Source organism: Macaca fascicularis, chromosome 11, assembly GCF_037993035.2.
Source record: "Macaca fascicularis isolate 582-1 chromosome 11, T2T-MFA8v1.1".
Taxonomy (NCBI): Eukaryota; Metazoa; Chordata; class Mammalia; order Primates; family Cercopithecidae; genus Macaca; species Macaca fascicularis.
Genome location: NC_088385.1, coordinates 58,061,117 through 58,079,908, shown reverse-complemented (window position 1 = coordinate 58,079,908; position 18,792 = coordinate 58,061,117). Strand labels below are relative to the sequence as shown.

The window sequence follows — 18,792 nt, the reverse complement described above, 5'->3', positions numbered from 1 at the left end:
TTTCATTGCAAGAAGACTACCAATACCACATACTGGTGAGGATGTAGAACAATCAGAACTCTCTCATACATTGCTCTTTCATACAAAGATATAAATTGGTTTGAAAGCTATTTAGCAATATGGACAAAAGCTAAAGATATACCCCAAACCTAGCTATTCTACTCCTCAGTATTTACCCAGAAGAAAAAAGTGCATATGTTCACCAAAATACATGTACAAGAATGCTCATAGCAGTTTTATTCCTAAGAGACCCAAACAACAACCAAATGCTCATCAATAATGGAATGGATAAATTGTGGTATAATTATGCAATGGAATACTACACTTGCAATAAAAAAAAAAAATACTTCTACAATCAACAACATGGATGAATCTCAAAAACATATGTTGAGGCCAGGTGTGGTGGCTGACACCTGTAATCCCAACACTTTGGGAGGCTGAGGAAGGTGGATGACTTGAGGTCAGGAGTTCGAGACAGCCTGGCCAACATGGTGAAACCCTGCCTTTACCAAAAGTATTGAAAATTAGCTGAGAGCGTGGTAGCTCATGCCTGTAATCCCAGCACTTTAGGAGGCTGAGGTGGGTGGATCATGAGGTCAGGAGTTCAAGACCAGCCTGACCAACATGGTGAAACCCCATCTCTACTAAAAATATAAAAATTAGCCGGGCATGGTGGCGTGCGCTTGTAATCCCAGCTACTTAGGAGGCTGAGGCAGGAGAATCACTCGAACCCAGGAGGTGGAGGTTGCAGTGAGCCGAGATCACGCCATTACACTCCAGCCTGGGCGACAGAACAAGACTCCGTCTCAAAAAAAAAAAATTAGCTGGGCGTGATGGCACGAACCTGCAGTCCCAGCTACTTGGGAGGCTGAGGCAGGAGAATCACTTGAACCCGGGAGGTGGAGGTTGCAGTGAGCCAAGATCACACCACTGCACTCCAGCCTGGGCGACAGAGCAAGACTCCGTCTCAAAAAAAAAAAAAAAATTTTTGTTGAGTGATAGGAGCCAAACACAAAAGATTGTATACTGTCTGATTCCATTTATGAGAAGTTCAAGAATCAGCTCAAGTAATCCATGGTGACAGAAATCAGAATAATGGTTACTTTGGGAATTTATGGACTGTGAAGGAACATAAGGGAATCCTCTCAGGTCTTGGAAAGGCTCTGTATCTTGTTTTGGGTGGGGATTACATGGATATATATATGTGTGTGTGTGTGTGTGTACATGTATATATGTATATATACATACATGCATATATGTGTATGTGTGTATATATACAGGTGTATATACATATATACACACATGTACATATATACATGTAAAAATCTATCAAGGTATACACATTCTGTGTACATGTTATGCCCCAATAAACAAACAAAAAGTAATATATGCTCATCAAATATTTAAGTAATACAGAAGTGTTTACAATATAAAGAAAACCATGATTAACATTTTTATGTATGTCTCCCTGAACTCTTCTGATCACATCCATATTTCTTTCTTCAAACTGTCACTGATATCCATGCTATCCAAAGCCTTTGATCTATCTATGTGTAGCACCAAACCAAGTGACATAAATTAAAAGGTTCAACCTTCATGTGATAAAGTTCAGCAGCAATACTGAGCCCCTTCTTCATATAAAGAGTAGTGGGAAATACAAACATGAGTAAGTCACAACCAGTGCTCTCAAAGAATTCACAGTCCAGGGAGACTGCAGGGACTACAGACCAAACAAAAATCCCAAGAACTGTAATATCATGCCACGTAGTAGAGTTTCACAGGTGTAATACCAAGCCACGCAGGAGAGTTTCACAGGGCCATTAAAACGAGTTCAAACTATTGTACAAGGAATGACACCTTACAGTTGTATAGAGCTTGCAGCTTTCAGTTTTTTCACATATTCTGACTCCTAATACATTGGTTTCACGTATTCTGACTCCTAATACATTGGTTACTCATAAATCCGCCGCCAGCAGTGCCTGCTCACTTCCAGATGGAAACAGCAAGCTAATACAAGCCTGGTCCACTGGCCAGGTTAACGAGGAGGCCGGGCCATTCAATGCCCTTCCACCAGGAGGCCTTACGGAGCAGTCCCGGGGAGGACTGAGGCCTCCAATTGCATTCTCACACTGCCTCTAACCCATCTACCTCTAGCTATCATCAGACCACCAAATACGGGGTGGATGGGAAGGGGTGCCTAGGGTGACAGCAGGTGGCCTCAGTATTCGGATCCACATTCACTGGATTTACAGAGCCTCCTTCCTTCCCAGTTTTTCTCCCTTCATTCCCACGCTTCCACTTTGGTCTTCCAACTTTTTCCTCTTTCATTTGTCCACCACTTCTCCAATCTGCTTTCCCTCAGTCCCCCACATCCATCCCTTTTCTGGTCCCCTCTCTACCTTTAGAAGCTGCTAGAGGTTTTTCACCATTCCACTGAACTTTGTCTTTCTGTTCACATTTCCTTGTCTACTTGGACAACAAGGCCGGAGAGCTGCTTTTAGACAACACAGCCCACGGCCGCCACCGGGTGAGGGACCTGGGACCCTTCGCTGCTTTGGCGCTGGGGCACAGCTGTTCAGAGGTTCTCCACGTTGGCCGAGCGATGTGGAGTTCCCCCGCCTTTCTAGGGAGGGAGGGATAGACATAAACTTGACTTTCAACATTGAGGACAGTTGACTACCTAGAGGAAAGGCGGTGGCCGGGAGTCACCGCCCCAACCCTCGGCTGAAGGCCATGTGGCATGGAGGGTCCCCAGTCCGGACTCCAGCTCTTACTCAGGCACCTTCCGAAATGACACCACCTCCGCGGCACCTTGGAGGGGCTGAGTAACCAGATCCACTGGCCGTCCATCCCTGTCCCAGGAGAGAGAGCCTCCGGGACCTCCCGCTTGGCCAGGGCCCGAGGGTCCCCTCCCCACCCCCACCCCTCGCTCCCGGCTCCCCGGCTCCCCTCCCTTCCCTGACCGCCAGCCCAGCCCGCCGCCCCCGGCGGCTGGCGCGGGCGGTGCAGCATGCGGCAAAGCTCTTTGCATAAATTATGCTCATGACGCAGCAGCTAAAAAAATCCAAGTAGCAGAAGGAGGGAAAAAAGGGGGGGAGGGAAAAGGGGGGGGTCGTTGAAGGGGGGGAAGAAGAAAAATATATACCTGACCGCCCCCCCACCCAGCTTCCCCTTCCCGCTTCCCGGCCTTCCCCACTCCGCCCGGCGTAGCCCGTGGAGCGCCCTTCGGCTCTGCCCAGCCCAGGCTGGGGGCCCGGGGGCGGCGGCGGGTCCCGACCAGCTCCCGGGCCGAGCCGAGCCCAGCCAAGCCGCACTGGCTTCTTTGTCTGCGGGCGGCGGCCGCCGTGGCCCCGGCCCCGGCCACCTGGCCCGGGCTGTGAGATGAATCTCTAATCGGTGGCCGCCGGTCACCCGCGGCGAAGGCGGCTCGGGCTCGGGCTCCGGTAAGTAGCGGGGTCCGGGGCGGGGAGGGGTTTGCACGGAGGGGGAGGGGGCCGGGCAGGGGAGGTTTCGGGTTTGGTTAATATGCAATGCCCGTAATTAGCATAATTTATATATTTATGATAAAGAGAAAAAAAGCCGCGGGGCCGAGGCGGCGGGATGCGGGGCCGGGCCGGCGGGGAGCTGCGGGAACGGGACAGCTCGCGGTTGCCCGCCTGGGGCCGGACACCCGGGGGCCGCGCCCTCGTTCGCCCGCGGGCCGCCCTGGACCTGGAGCGGAGGGGGCGGCCGCCAGGTGGACCCGGTGGGGAACCCCAACCTGGCCCCTCCTCGTTTCTGCCCCTGGAAGCCCTTGTGGGGTACGGACCACAGGGGACGCTCCGTACACAGACCCAGTGGCGACCAGGAGCGGATCCTTGCCCCGCTGGAGAACACGGACGCCTGGGTTCCTGGCGGTTAGGGCCAGCTGGAGCGGCCAGGGCGACCTGTCACAGTTCTCCCGAATGAACAAACTCCGGGACGACCGGTGGGACTCGGGGGTAGGGACCCAGGCGTTGCTGGAAGGGTGGGGCAGTGATGGGAGAGCCACCTTCTAGCAGAGCATGAGCACTTCATAAATATTTAATAACGATATTATTATTAATAAATAGTCATAATAATGGTCCCGATGCATTCTCCCTCGGCAAGCTCACCTGGCAAGGCCAAGGGAGCTCCCAGCATACCCTCTAACCTCCACTTTCGCGGCAGAATACCCTACTCAGCCCGATTGGAAGCCTAAAACCTTCACAGAATAGTCTCTGCTGCTGGGCAGGGGGCAATCAGAAGAGTTCAGGAGGCGTTCCTGGGCCAAAGAAAAGAGGCTCTTTGCAGAGATTTTTAACCTCGTTTGCCCTTCCCCAATTCCTTGTTCCAAAAGCAGAGGGCTGGTCTTCAATTGTTCATATACATGTATCCCATGCCCCTTATTTAGCAGTCTAAGACAGCCACCACTGACTGGCAGAGGCCTTCTGAGGTATAATTCCATATATTCCACTTTCATTCAAGTCCTGGTCCTCAAAGTGATGCTTCTGTGACCAGGTACTCCGCTTATCTGCTGTAGAACTTCATTTCTTCATTAGTTCAACAGAAATACCCACTCAGTGCCATGCTCTGAACAATTCAGACGAAGCTTCTAGCATGGAGTTCTTATTTTGGGGGTGGACAAGTAGATGCTAAACATGAAAACTAACAAGGTAATACCATAGGGTGACTGTGTGTCAGTGTGTGTCTATGTAGCCATTTCTTCTGTTTTGTTCCTGGACGTACTACCTGGCAGTTAAGAAAAATGAGTCAGAAAAAATTTGCTCATGTGAGGTTTCTCTGCGTTTTGAAGGAACTTGGGATAAGCTCATATTCTTGTCCCCAAGATTTACTCATTATAAAATTATCAGAGTAATCTTTTACATTTTCTTTTTTTCTTTTTTTTTTTTTTTTTTTTTTTTGAGACAGAGTCTAGCTGATTTTTTTGTATTTTAGTAGAGATGGGGTTTCACCGTGTTGCCCAGCCTGGTCTTGAACTCTTTAGCTCAGGTGATACACCTGTCTTGGCCTCCCAAAGTGCTGGGATCACAGGCGTGAGCCACCGTGCCTGGCTATCTTTTACATTTTTAAAATGCTTTATAATTTAAAACATTTTTGGCCGGGCACGGTGGCTCACGCCTGTAATCCCAGCACTTTGGGAGGCTGAGGCAAGCAGATCACAAGGTCAGGAGATCGACAGCATCCTGGCTAACATGGTGAAACCCCGTCTCTACTAAAAATACAAAAAACTTAGCCAGATGTGGTGGTAGGTGCCTGTAGTCCCAGCTACTCGGGAGGCTGAGGCAGGAGAATGGCGTGACCCCTGGGAGGCGGAGCTTGCAGTGAGCCGAGATGGTGCCACTGCACTCCAGCCTGGGTGACAGAGCGAGACTCCATCTCAAAAAAAAACAAAAACAAACAAACAAACAAAAAACATTTTTATATGCATGCTTTACTTCAGTTCAAAATAATAGCAATGATAATAACAAACACATATATAGTGTTTGTTTCATGCTAGGCCCTATTTTAAGTGCCTTCCATAAATGTTATCAATTTAATCCTCACAATAACCCATGAGGTGGTTACTATAATTTGGTTCCATTTTGGATAAGGAAACTGAGGCTTATAGGGAATACCTCTAGTAGAAGCAGTATTCAAGCTGTGTCCTCTGCCTTTAAAACTGCCTTTGACCCCCCTGTGTCAAAATGAGTGTTCATGAGGCAGAAGAGAGAGTGGGATGCAGGAGAAACTGACTAAGGGAGGAAGGCTTGGAATGAGAAATTGGACGGGCACTTTAGGAAGGGGTCAGTGTGGTCTGGGTTCTCCAGAACCCAATACTACACCTTTGAAATCTTTTTTTTTTTTTTTTTTTGAGACAGGGTTGCACTGTGTTGCTCAGTCTGGAGTGCAGTGGTGCGATATTGGGCTCACTGCAACCTCCACTTCCCGGGTTCAAGCAATTCGCCCACCTCAGCCTCCCAACTAGCTGGAACTATAGGTGCACACCACCATGCCTGACTAATTTTTGTATTTTTAGCAGAGATGGGGTTTCACCATGTTGGCCAAGCTGATCTTGAACTCCTGACCTCAAGTAATCCGCCCACCTCAGCCTCCCAAAGTGCTGGGATTACATACAGGCGTGAACCACCACACCCGGCCTGTACCACGTCTTTGAAATCATTTTTAAGTATCCCCAGTACTGGAAATGGAGGCAAAACATTTGAAATAGGGTGTGTGTTTTGAGGGAAAAGGTAGGAAATACTAAGAGGCTAAGTGATGTGGCAATGACATGACCTCATATCTTACTTGTTTTCAGCCCATATTCATGTACCGAGTTATTTACCAGATCTTATCCTACGCACCTGGGATATGATGATAACCTGACATGATCCCTGCCTTCCTGAAGCTTACAGTCTACTAGGAACATATCTACTTTTCATTTTTCACATTTCTTTCTTTCTTTCTTTCTTTTTTCTTTTTTTCTTTTTTGAGACAGAGTCTCACTCTGTCACCCAGGATGGAGTGCAGTGGCACGATCTCGGCTCACTGCAGCCTCAGCCTCCCAGGCTCAAGCGATTCTCTGGCCTCAGCCTCCCAAGCAGCTGGGACTACAGGCCTGCACCATCACACCCAGCTAATTTTTTATTTGTTTATTTGTTTGGGTTTGTTATGTTTCGGTAAAGATGGGGTTGCACAACGTTGGCCAGGCTGCCCTCCAACTCCTGACCTCAAGTGATCCACCCGCCTCAGCCTCCCAAAGTGCTGGGATTACAGGTGTGAGTCACTACGCTTGACTCTACTCTCCTATTTTTTTTTGGTCACCTCATCGTTCTTTTTCCTTTCTCTGGCCTATGTGTGCCTAGCTGGTCTACCAACAGCTTGGCAAGACTGTTATCTCTGCTGATGGTTCAGGGTGTGGGGGCAGGCGTCAGTGTGGAGCAGAATTGAGATCCTTGTTTTCCAGTGTGTCCTGAGCCTTGGGGCCCAGAGCAGTCCCCATCAGCCTTCCTCCCATTTCCTGAGAGGAAGCTCTGTGTGGTGTCAGGAGGACGGGGTCCGGGGCAGGTGGACAGAGCCTTGAAGTTTGAATCTGCCCCTGACTCTCCTGTGCCCTTGGTCAAGTCACCTGACCTCTGTTTACCTCTATGTACATATAGATAAAAATGAAGATGACTGTGGTAAGAGTCAAGCTAAGCATTTCATTTATATGATCTTATATCATCATCATAACCATCCCATAGGGCTGGCCTATGTAATCACCATTGTATTTATTTATTTATTATTTTTTTGAGATAGAGTCTCACTCTGTCTCCTAGACAGGAGTGCAATGGCGTGATCTTGGCTCACTGCAACCTCCGCCTCCCGATTCAAGCGATTCTCCTGCCTCAGCTTCATGAGTAGCTGGAATTACAAGCACCCGCCACCACACCTCGCTAAGTTTTGTATTTTTAGTAGAGATGGCGTTTCCCCATGTTGGCCAGGCTGGTCTTGAACTCCTGACCTCAGGTGATCCTCCTGCCTTGGCCTCCCAAAGTGCTAGGATTATAGGCATGAGCCACCATGCCCAGCCTAGTCACCATTTTAAAGATAAGGAAATTAGGCCGGGTGCGGTGGCTCAAGCCTGCAATCCCAGAACTTTGGGAGGCTGAGGTGGGCAGATCACAAAGTCAGGAGTTCGAGACCAGCCTGGCCCATACGGGGAAACCCCGTCTCTACTAAAAATACAAAAATTAGTTGACCATGGTGGTAGGCACCTGTAGTCCCAGCTACTGAGGAGGCTGAGGCAGGAGAATCGTTTGAACCTGGGAGGCGGAGGTTGCAGGGAGCTGAGATTGCACCACTGCACTCCAGCCTGGGCAACAAGAGCAACTCTCCATCTCAAAAAAGTTAAAAAAAAAAGAAAACCATAGCAATGGGCCAGGTATGGTGGCTCATGCCAGTAATACCGGCACTTTGGGAGGTGGGAAGATAATTTGAGCCCAGGAGTTGGAAACCAGCTTAGGCAACATCGAAAGACCCTGTCTCTGAAAAAAAAAATAATAATAAAACCAGAAATGGATCTGAATTTAAAAGTCTGAATCCCATACAAGTTCCATTTTCCTACATAGGACAAGATTCTTTTACATAAAATTTCATGTCTGAAATACAGGCCTCGCTGGGAACAAGCACTGCATAAAACTGCCTTACAGGCCAGGCGTGGTGGCTCACACATGTAATCCCAGTACTTTGGGAGGCTGAGGCAGGTGAATCACTTGAGGTCAGGAGTTCTTGACTAACCTGGGCAACATGGTGAAACCCTGTCTCTACTAAAAATACAAAAATTAGCCTGGTGTGGTGGTGCACACTTGTAGTCCCAGCTACTCAGGAGGCCAAGGCAGAAGAATTGCTTGAACCTGGGAGGCGGAGGCTGCAGTAAGCTGAGATCGTGCCGCTGCACTCCAACCTGGGTGACAGAGCAAGACTCCATCTCGAAAAAGAAAAAACAAAAACAAAAAAACTGCATTAAGTGTTAGGTGTCCCTCCTGTAGATTCTTTACTGCTTTTTATTCACCCACCATGACACTTAAACATACTGTATTGTAGTTACCTTCTTATTTCCTTGACTCCCATATTGGACTATAGCTTTCTTTTTTTTTTTTTTTTGAGACGGAGTTTCACTCTTGTTGCCCAGGCTGGAGTGCAATGGCACGATCTCGGCTCACCTCCGCCTCCAGTTGTTCAAGCGATTCTCCTGCCTCAGCCTCCCGAGTAGCTGGGATTACAGGCATGTGCCACCACCCCCGGCTAATTTTGTAATTTTAGCAGAGACAGGGTTTTTCCATAGTGGTTAGGCTGGTCTCGAACTCCCAACCTCAGGTGATCTACCCACCTCAGCCTCCCAAAGTGCTGGGATTACAGGCGTGAGCCACTGCGCCCGGCCTGGACTATAGATTTCTTGAAAAGGTGGGAAATGTGTTTTTCCCCATTGAATTCCCAGTGCCTAGCACATAGTAGCCACTGAAACATGTGTTGAAAAAACGAAGGGTTGGCTGGGCATGGTGGCTCACGCCTGTAATCCCAGCACTTTGGGAGCCGAGACAGGTGGATCACAAGGTCAGGAGTTTGAGACCAGCCTGGCCAATATGGTGAAACCCCGTCTCTACTAAAAATACAAAAATTAGCTGGGCATGGTGGCACACACCTGTAGTCCCAGCTACTCAGGAGGCTGAGGCAGAAGAATTGCTTGAACCCGGGAGGCAGAGGTTACGGTGAGCCGAGATTGTGCCACTGGACTCCAGCCTGGGCGACAGAGCCAGACTCCTTCTCAAAAAACAAAAACAAACAAAACAACAACAACAAAAAAATGAAGGGCAAGACGTTTCAGGATTTCTTCTAATAGGATCTTAGACTATTCTAGGGAGTTCTGATTTGTTTGGGATATCCCACTCCTCCTCCTAGGTATCTTGGAATGTTGCCCTAAACCCAAAGCAGTTCCAGAGGAGAGTGACAGGTAGAACCAGGTCCTCTAGCTCATTCTCCCCCACTGAAAATCCTGCATGGCCCTGGACCTCTTTCGATTCTCAGGTGGTAGGCAAATGCCTTAGCCCTCGCTGTTCCTTTTACCCCGGAGGCTGCTTGGTTTTTTTTTTTTTGAGACGGAGTCTTGCTCTGTCACCCAGGCTGGAGTGCAGTGGCCGGATCTCAGCTCACTGCAAGCTCCGCCTCCCAGGTTCACACCATTCTCCTGCCTCAGCCTCCCGAGTAGCTGGGACTACAGGCGCCCGCCACCTCGCCCGGCTAGTTTTTTGTATTTTTTAGTAGAGACGGGGTTTCACCGTGTTAGCCAGGATGGTCTCGATCTCCTGACCTCGTGATCCACCCGTCTCGGCCTCCCAAAGTGCTGGGATTACAGGCTTGAGCCACTGCGCCCGGCCGAGTTTTTTTTAAATATATATATATTTATTTATTTATTAGGGACAAGGTCTTTCTCTGTCAAGGAGTGCAGGCTGGAGTGTAGTGGCATGATCACGACTCACTGCAGCCTTGAACTCTGTGGCTCAAGCAATCCTCCTACCTCAGCTTCCCAAGTAGCTGGGACTATAGGTGTGCATGACTACACCTGGCTAGTTTTTTTAATTTTTATTTTTTGTAGAGACGGAGTCTCCCTGCGTTGCCCAGGAAGGCATCAAACTCCTGAGCTCAAGCGATCCTCCCCCTTCAGCCTCCCAAAGCATTGAGATTATAGGCGTGAGCCACTGTGCCCAGCCCTGCCTGGGTTTTTAGATGTTAGCGAGGAAAGCAAGGGATAAATAAGTGAGCCATTTGCTAGCCAGCCAGAGTGCCTTGCCAGCCCTGATCCAGGTGTTTTTCAAACTCAACTCACTGGAGAAAAAAGGTAAAGGAGAGGGCCCTTGGTGGGCTCTGGCTCCCTCCCCAGCTTTAACCAGAGCAGCTCTGCTGTGATGTGTGTATGTATTGGGATTCTACTGCTGGGATGGGGACAGGAGCTCCTTCTCTGGAAACAGACAGCTGATTGTCTCTTCTCCCTGGCCTTCAGGCTGTGGGCACTGCATAGCATCATGGGCTTAAAGGAGGCCATCCAGATGTGCTATTTATGCAGTCATTGGGGAAATGGTCAAAAAGCAAACTGAAGATGGCTGTCTGGTCACTGGAACCAAGCCACAGCCTGAGGCTTGAAAAAAATTTGGAAGTTCCTGACAAGGAGATGGCAGCAGGTCCAGAGGACCTGCTAGGTCCTCTAGGTCTTGGGTCCAGAGGACCCAAGCAAGGGGAACACGCAGGGCACAGCTCAGAGTCAAAATGCTGAGTGTCTGCTTGTCAGACGTTGATATCACATACATGTGTAATAGCCATCTAAAGGTAAGACAGACAGAGACAAGGGAGTCTGAGATCTGGGACAAAGGAGGTCTTGGACTCTGCTCTGCCTGGGTTTCTGGTGGGCTGAATGAAATCTGGTTGGTGGGTTGGTGTGGGCTTAGGTGTGGCTAGAGGCTATGTCTCAGGACTGACTTTGCCTTTGACTTAAAGGACCAGACACTGAGGACCCAGGTCCTCATAGCTCATCAAATCTTAAGGGTGGAAGGGATATCAGAATCACCCAAGCCTTATCATTACTTGAATCCTCCTCATAACACAGTCAGAAAGTGGACACCTGCCCATGCTCAGCCACTCCCTGTGAGTGGCCATGGTTGGCAGCAAGGAGCCAGAGGCTACAATGAGACTGTGAGCAGACTTAGCGCTCTTCTCAAGCAGGTGCCTTGTTGTCCATGAAGATTGGCTACTGCTGCCTTACACCTAATGACCTTTGGAATTGGAAAACTCTTCTCCCCATGAAATGTATATATCAAGCTATAATGCACCCAGATTCAGCTTGTGCAGCTTTCATTTCAGTGTTGTCTCTTCCTCTTATTTTCTTTGCAAATGGCTTCTGTATGTAACAACTTTCATAGCTTATCCCAATTCCTACCCAGAAGTGATGGTAAATTGCCAAGTTCTCTGAAAAACTCATGGAAGACTACCATGTACAAAATCTGGGGGGACAGAGTTTAAGACTAGCCCTGGCAACATAGTGAGACCTCATATCTACCAAAAAAAAAAAAAATCAGCTGGTGGTTAAGGTGGAAGGATCACTTGAGCCTGGGAGTTTGAGGCTGCAGTGAGCCATGGTCATACCACTGCATTCCAGCCTGGGCAACAGAGCAAGACCCTGTCTCAGAAAAAAAAAAAAAAAATTCTTAGGGGAGACATCACCTAAGAAGGAGGCTAGAGCCCCAGTGAGGTAGGTAGATGCTCACCAGTTCTTTCAGCAAATTCTTCTGCCCTTCCTGCATCCCCTCGTCGTGCCTGAAAGGGGAAGGCTCATTTCCTCTTTTTTCAAATTGTTAGGTACCTGGAATTGCTTGCCCTCTCCTTGAATCCCACTCTAGAGGGGTTAGGGAAGGAAAAGGAGGGAAGGAACCTCATGGTTCTCCTTACCTGGTTGATCAGGGAACATTCTGCCAAGCAATGAAGATGCTAAAACCCCAGGGGTGATCCAGCAATTCCATTCCTAGGTATATACCCAAAGAATTGAAAACAGGTTTTCAAAAAAAATTATACCCAATAGTCATAATACACAATACACAATAGCCAAAAGGTAGAACAACCCAAATATCCACCAACTAATGAATGGATAAACAAAATGTAGTATATCCACACAATAGAATATTATTCAGCCATGAAAAGGAATGAAGTTCTGACACATACTACAATGTGGATGAACCTTGGAAACATGCTAAGTGAAAGAAGCTAGACACAGAAAGTCACATATTCTATAGTTCCATTTCCATGAAATATCCAGAACAGGGAACCCCATAGAGAAAGTTCATCAGTAGTTGCCAGGGCTTGGGCAGTGGCAGTGGAGGGTGAATAACTATTAGTGGATATGGAGTTTCCTTTTGGGTTGATGAAAATGTTCTGGGACTAGACAGTGGTGATGGTGGCAAGTGTGAATCCACCAGATTCCATTATATGGTTCTCTTTAAAGTGGCTAAAATGGTTAATTGTATGGGATGTGAATTTATCTTAGTCTGGGCTGCTGTAACAAAATACCATAAACTGGGTAGCTTATAAACATCAGGAATTTATTTCTCATGGTACTGAAGGTGGGAAGTCCAACATCAAGGTGTTGTCTGGTGAGGGCCCACTTCCTCATTGACAGAGCCTTCTTGCTGTGTCCTCACATAGTCAAAGGAGGGAAAGTATCTCTCTCACACTAGGGTCTCGCTCTGTTGCCCAGGCTGGAGTACAGTGGCAAGACACTGGCGAGACAGCTCACCACAGCCTCAACCTCCCGGGGTCAAGTGATCCTCGCGCCTCAACCTCCTGAGTAGCTAGAGGTACGCGCCACTACACTCAGCTACTTTTTGTACTTTTTGTAGAGATGGGGTTTCACCATGTTGTCCAGGCTGGTCTTGAACTTCTGGGCGCAAGCAGTCCACCTGCCTCGGCCTCCCTAAGTGCTGGGATTACAGGCATGAGCCACTGCACCCAGCGTCGGGCCTTTTTTATACGGGCACTAATCCCATTCCTAATTACCTTCCAGAGGCCCCATCTCTTAATACTGTCACCTTGGGGATTAGCATTTCGACACATGAATTTGGGGGGAAAGACACATTCACTCAAGCCTGTAATCCCAGCACTTTGGGAGGCCGAGACGGGTGGATCACGAGGTCAGGAGATCGAGACCATCCTGGCGAACACGGTGAAACCCCGTCTCTACTAAAAAATACAAAAAACTAGCCGGGCGCCTGTAGTCCCAGCTACTCGGAAGGCTGAGGCAGGAGAATGGCGTAAACCCGGGAGGCGGAGCTTGCAGTGAGCTGAGATCCGGCCACTGCACTCCAGCCCGGGCGACAGAGCCAGACTCCGTCTCAAAAAAAAAAAAAAAAAAAAAAAAAAAGACACATTCAGACCATAGCAGAAAGGAAAAGTGAATCCAGAACATCCCTCTGGGCTTTGTTTCCCCATCTGCAACATGGGGATAATAGTGCCTCCCATTCCCCACACCCCCAGAGTTGGCATGAGTAATACAGCAAGCAATTGTGTTATATAAAATGTCTAGCATACAATATGCACTCAAAATAAATGTTAATTGCTTTTTTTCCTATAAAAGTGTCTAACCTATTCGCTTCATTGTCTTTCCTCTCTCTCTCTCTCTCTCTCTCTCTCTCTCTCTCTCTCTCTCTATCATCTCTTTCTTTCTTTTTTGAGACAGGGTCTGGTTCTGTAACCCAGGCTGGAGTGCACCAATCACTGCTCACTGCAGCCTCCGCCTCCCAGGCTCAAGCGATCTTCCCACCTCAGCCTCCTGAGTAGCTGGGACTATAGGCACGCGCCACCATGCCCAGCTAATTTTTTGTTTGTTTGTTTGTTTGTTTTTTGGTACGGACAGGGCCTCACTATGTTGCCCAGGCTGGTCTCGAACTCCTGGACTCAGGTGATCCTCCTGCCTTGGCCTCCCAAAATTCTGGGATTACAGGCATGAGCCACTGCGCCCAACCTGTTTTCTTTATTTCTTATGACTGTGGTTTGTGGCTCTAGCCAGACAACCTGTCCTCACATGAGGACTTTGCCCACTCCTCACTGCACAGGGCAGGCTGTTACCATCTGGGATGTCCCACCTCGTCTGTTACAGGCCACTGTGGTCTTTGGGCCACTATCATAGAGTCACCTGAGAGCTGATTCTGTGATGTTCACCCATTGAATCAGACTCTGAGAGTAGTTGGGGGAAAAGATCTAGGGGTCTGCATTTACATTTTTATTTTTAAATTTTTACTCTGTACTTTATTTATTGAGACTGAATCTCACTCTACTCTGTAATTGATATAAATACTAACATTTTTACTAAGTGCTCTAGGTGATGATCATGCATATTAAAGTTGGAGAGCACTTTAATTTATGTTTTTACCATCTATTCCAGGAAGTCTGCCCAGATTTCTCCCTTGCTCCTTACCTAAGTCTAAGGTTCTGAGGGTCAGGGTCAGATTCCCATTGGGTTCTGCTGGGTGTGCTGTCTCCCATTGGATTGGGGAAGCCCCAGGGACAGATATCTTGCCCTTTCTTTACTCTCCTCACCCTAAGCCCAGATGTTCCTGGTTCTTCTGAGTGTGGATTCTCCTAGGATGCTGTAAGAAATGCAACACTTTAAAGTTCTTAGAATCCTGTTTTTTGGCCAGGTGCAGTGGCTCACATCTGTTATCCCAGCACTTTGGGAGGCCAAGGTGGGTGGATCACTTGAGGTCAGGAATTCAAGACCAGCCTGGCCAACGTGGTGAAACTCTGTCTCTACTAAAAATACAAAAATTAGCCTGGCGTGGTGGCACATGCCTGTAATCCCAGCTACTCAAGTGGCTGAGGCAGGAGAATCGGTTTAACCCAGGAGGCAGAGGCTGCAGTGAGCACAGATTGCGCCACTGCACTCCAGCCTGGGTGACAGAGTGAAACTGTCTCAAAAAAAAAGAATCCTGTTTTTTGGGTTTTTTGTTGTTGTTGTTTTTAGTTTTTTTGTTCGTTTGTTTTGTTTTTGTTTTTTTTTTTTACCTCTACAGATACTTGGGAGAACCTAGCTTCTCTGTCTTCCTACGATTCTATTCTGACTTTTCTAGATGGTATAGAAATTGTATCACTGTGTTACATCACCCTTTGCCTTTCCAATCCCGTCTTACCCAGGATGTGCTAGGCGTGGGCCGGACCCCCCCCGACCCTGACGAGTGACCATGGACCCTGGAGCCGGGTCAGAGACACCTCTGACTGTCAATGAGCAGGTATCTTCTGAGGTGGGAAGAGGGGGAGTAAGGGTGATGGACTGAGGGGTGTGGGAAGACCCCACAGGGCCTGTCCCTGTCCATTTCTTACCAGGGTTCACCGCCCTTCACCTGTCCAGAGGTACGTGCCATTTAGGATTTCTCAGGGTCTGGGTTTGGGGAGTGAAGCTGTGACTTTAAAATCAAAGTGTACATAGTATGTTTAAGTTTACATGGAGGAAGTTTTGAACATCAGGTAATTTACTCTTTAGTTTTTCTTATTGCTTACACATATTTTCTAATTGTTTTTTTGCAAATTACTATTATATAATTTTTTAAAAGGAGAAAAAAGGCCAGGCACAGTGGCTCATGCCTGTAATCCCAGCACTTTGGGAGGCTGAGGCGGGTGGATCACCTGAGGTCAGGAGTTCGAGACCAGCCTGGCCAACATGGTGAAACCCCGTCTCTACAAAAAATAGAAAAATTAGCCGGGCGTGGTGGCGGGTGCCTGTAATCCCAGCTACTTGGGTGGCTGAGGCAGGAGAATTGCTTGAGCCCAGGAGGTGGAGGTTGCAGTGAGCCGAGATCGCGCCACTGCACTCCAGCCTGGGTGACAGGGCGAGACTCCGTCTCCAAAAAAAAAAAAAAAAAGAAAAGAAAAGAAAAGATGAATTTCTCTGAAAACGTAATTGGAGTGAAGCCTCTCATAGGGCAAACTGGAGGCAGCACAAGAGCTGCTTGTAGGATGTATTTCACTCATCTCATATTCTCCTGATGGGTCACATTGTCACTTTTTCCAGCACAGCCTCTGACTGGATCCACTTTCAGGCTTAAAGAGTGTTGTGAGAGTGATTTCAGGCACAGGCCAAATGCAGAGAGGCCTGACACAAAGCTGTTTAATTTACATACTTTGTCTCTTATTCTTAAATGGCCCAATTGGCAGGGTTTCCGTGCTGGTGATGAAGAGCTAGTGTGGGGCATCTGGGCAGGGGAGGGAGACCAAGTGTGCTGAGGAGGCTCAGGGTCCACCTGCATCACTCATGCATGGAGATTGCCCTTGAGGTCTGAGCATGCCCACAGCAGGTGGCAGGACTGGAGCCACAGACCCATAGGATAAAAAGCTGCAGTCAGGCCAGGCGCGGTGGCTCACGCCTGTAATCCCAGCACTTTGGGAGGCCGAGGTGGGCGAATCACAAGGTGAGGAGATTGAGACCATCCTGGCTAACATAGTGAAACCTCGTCTCTACTAAAAATACAAAAGAATTAGCTGGGTGTAGTGGCGGGCGCCTGTAGTCCCAGCCACTCGGGAGGCTGAGGCAGGAGAATGGCGTGAACCCGGAAGGCAGAGCTTACAGTGAGCCGAGATCATGCCACTGCTCTCCAGCCTGGGTGACAGAGCAAGACTCCATCTCAAAAAAAAAAAACCAAAACTGCAGTCCAGGAGCGGTGCCAGGCAGAGAGGGAGAGGATGCATCTTCAGGATTCTTGACTCTTGTTTTAGGAATTTAGCTTGCAGGGAAATCCTGAGCCTTTACTCTAGAGTTTTGGAAATAAAAGGAATCATGGGCCATAAAAGTTACTCAGCATTGTGGAGCATTCATTTTCCATCCCTTTATCTTTGGGGAACTTTCAGATGATTTCAAGGGAAGTGAAGAAGGATTTGCTTCCTGGCCCGACTTAAGCTGTGGATGCCATGTTAGGAGCCCTCATACCCACGTTCCAAGATCCTAGCTGCCAAGAGGACATCCTTGCAAGTTGTAGGATAGGCCATCCACCACTCCCTGCACTGAGTCCAAGAGATGGAACAAAGAGAAACTAGCTCTCAAATGGTTTGGCTCTGGGGGACATTTTTCTAGCTTGCGTCAGGCCCTTCTCCCTATCACCAGGGCCTGCTTTCTTCCAGCAGCTCCTTCCCTGGAATCAGGGAGCTGCAGCCTGCCCCAGGCTCTGGAATTCTCACAGAGCACACAGCCCTCTGGACAGGAGGTCTGCATCCCGAAATGCCCTCCCCTCTCTCCCGCAACCACAACCCTGCGGTTATACTGGCCCCTCCCCCAACAGTGCCCCCCCGTCCTCTGCTTGCAGGTCATCGTGATGTCAGGTCATGAGACCATCCGAGTGCTGGAAGTCGGAGTGGATGCCCAGCTCCCTGCTGAGGAAGAGAGCAAAGGACTGGAGGGTGTGGCCGCCAAGGGCTCCCAGAGCGGAGACCCTGCTGAAGCCAGTCAAGCTGCTGGTAAAGCTGGGCCAGACAACCTGGGCTCCTCTGCAGAGGCAACTGGTACGAGGCCGTCACCCCCACCTGGTACTGCTCCACCTGAGTGCTGAGTGCCTCCTGTGGTCCCTGGGGAGCCAGCACGAATCCCTGGGGCTCAGGTGGTTTTAGGGTCCTGTCCGCCTGCCCACTGGACAGCCTGTGCCTCTGGTCAGCTGCTAGGGCTACTCTACACTCCTTGTTTCTGGAGTTTTAGTTCTAGTCTGAGTCACTTCCAGGCCTAAACTGGGGTGGATCAGGGTGAGGTGGGAGGAGACTGGTAGCGCTGAGCTTAGGGGGTTGAACGTGGGAGTTGAACCCGATGAGCTGTGGGGGATCAGGCACTGCTCCCTGGCTTTGGGGCACCCTCTCATCAGTCTTCCTCATTAACACCTTGCAGAGTAGTCATCTCCTTTTGCAGGAAGCCTTAGGCCTCCTTTTTCAGTTTCCCCAGAACACCCCAATTCATTGCCCCTTGACTTCTGCTGCACATTCCCGCTTCCCTTGACTGGAGATCTGGACTGGTGGGGGTGGGCCAAGACGAGGAGGCAAACTTCAGAAAAGCAACAGCTCCTTAACAAGAAAACTGCATGGCCACACATTACTTGCTCTACCTTCACATCAGTGTGTAAGTTCTTTGGAACCCTAGTAACGTTAGTCATTTTCTTTCCTTTTTGGATAAAGGAATGACAAGAGACATGATCGAAAATTTTTCCCTAGCCTGGAAATGCTGTGCTTCCATGTTGAGGCCAGGATGGGTCATCACCTGTTCCCAAGGGGCAGTGCCCTGGAGACCAGGCAGGGAAGACAAGGACCCTACGTCTCTGCCACTCCTTCCATTCAGCATAGCCATTGTGCAGTGGAGCCCCTTTTCAGAAAACAGGGGAAGTTTCTCAGGTTTATTCACCATGCCCTCACTTTGCTTTTCACCCATTTATCCATCTTCCTATCTCATTTCCTCTGGTGCCTTAATTCTGCTCCTTGCCCAAATTCACTCTCAGAAATGGATCCTAAATCAATGATTTTCATGAGTGTTTGTGTAGTGTGCATCTTCTCCAGGAGTTTGTGTGTCTAAGCCTTTCGCAAAAGGCTCCTCCTTTATAAAGGAATTTTAGTCATCATCAACCAGGTAAGGGAGGTATTTTGCTGGTGTCACCTAAGCTGCCAGCTTAAAGTGATGGGAACTTTCTAGATGTGCAGGATTAAGAAAGGTTTCCTGTTTTTAAAACAAAACTAAGTAACAGGAAACTTTTC

The 18,792-nt window shown here is 48.7% G+C and overlaps 1 protein-coding gene across 31 annotated transcripts in view; it reads left to right on the top strand.

Moving 5' to 3' along the window:
• The first annotated feature begins 2,964 nt into the window (after window positions 1–2,964).
• POU6F1 (POU class 6 homeobox 1) overlaps window positions 2,965–18,792 on the top strand; it is a 32,278-nt gene continuing 16,450 nt past the window's right edge. For 14 of the 31 annotated variants that reach the window (XR_012420254.1, XR_012420253.1, XR_012420252.1 and 11 more), the window contains exons 1-4: window positions 2,965–3,443; window positions 15,211–15,305; window positions 17,370–17,565; window positions 17,984–18,166. Coding sequence is in view for 17 of the 31 variants with exons in the window: in XM_074006899.1 (XP_073863000.1) it covers window positions 15,258–15,305; window positions 17,370–17,565; window positions 17,984–18,166 (427 nt within the window). In the remaining 14 variants the exon portion in view is untranslated. Of the gene's footprint in view, window positions 3,444–3,835; window positions 3,981–15,210; window positions 15,306–17,369; window positions 17,566–17,983; window positions 18,167–18,792 lie in introns of those variants that run through there. The other 17 variants (XM_074006910.1, XM_074006907.1, XM_015430935.4 and 14 more) reach the window with 5 other exon arrangements.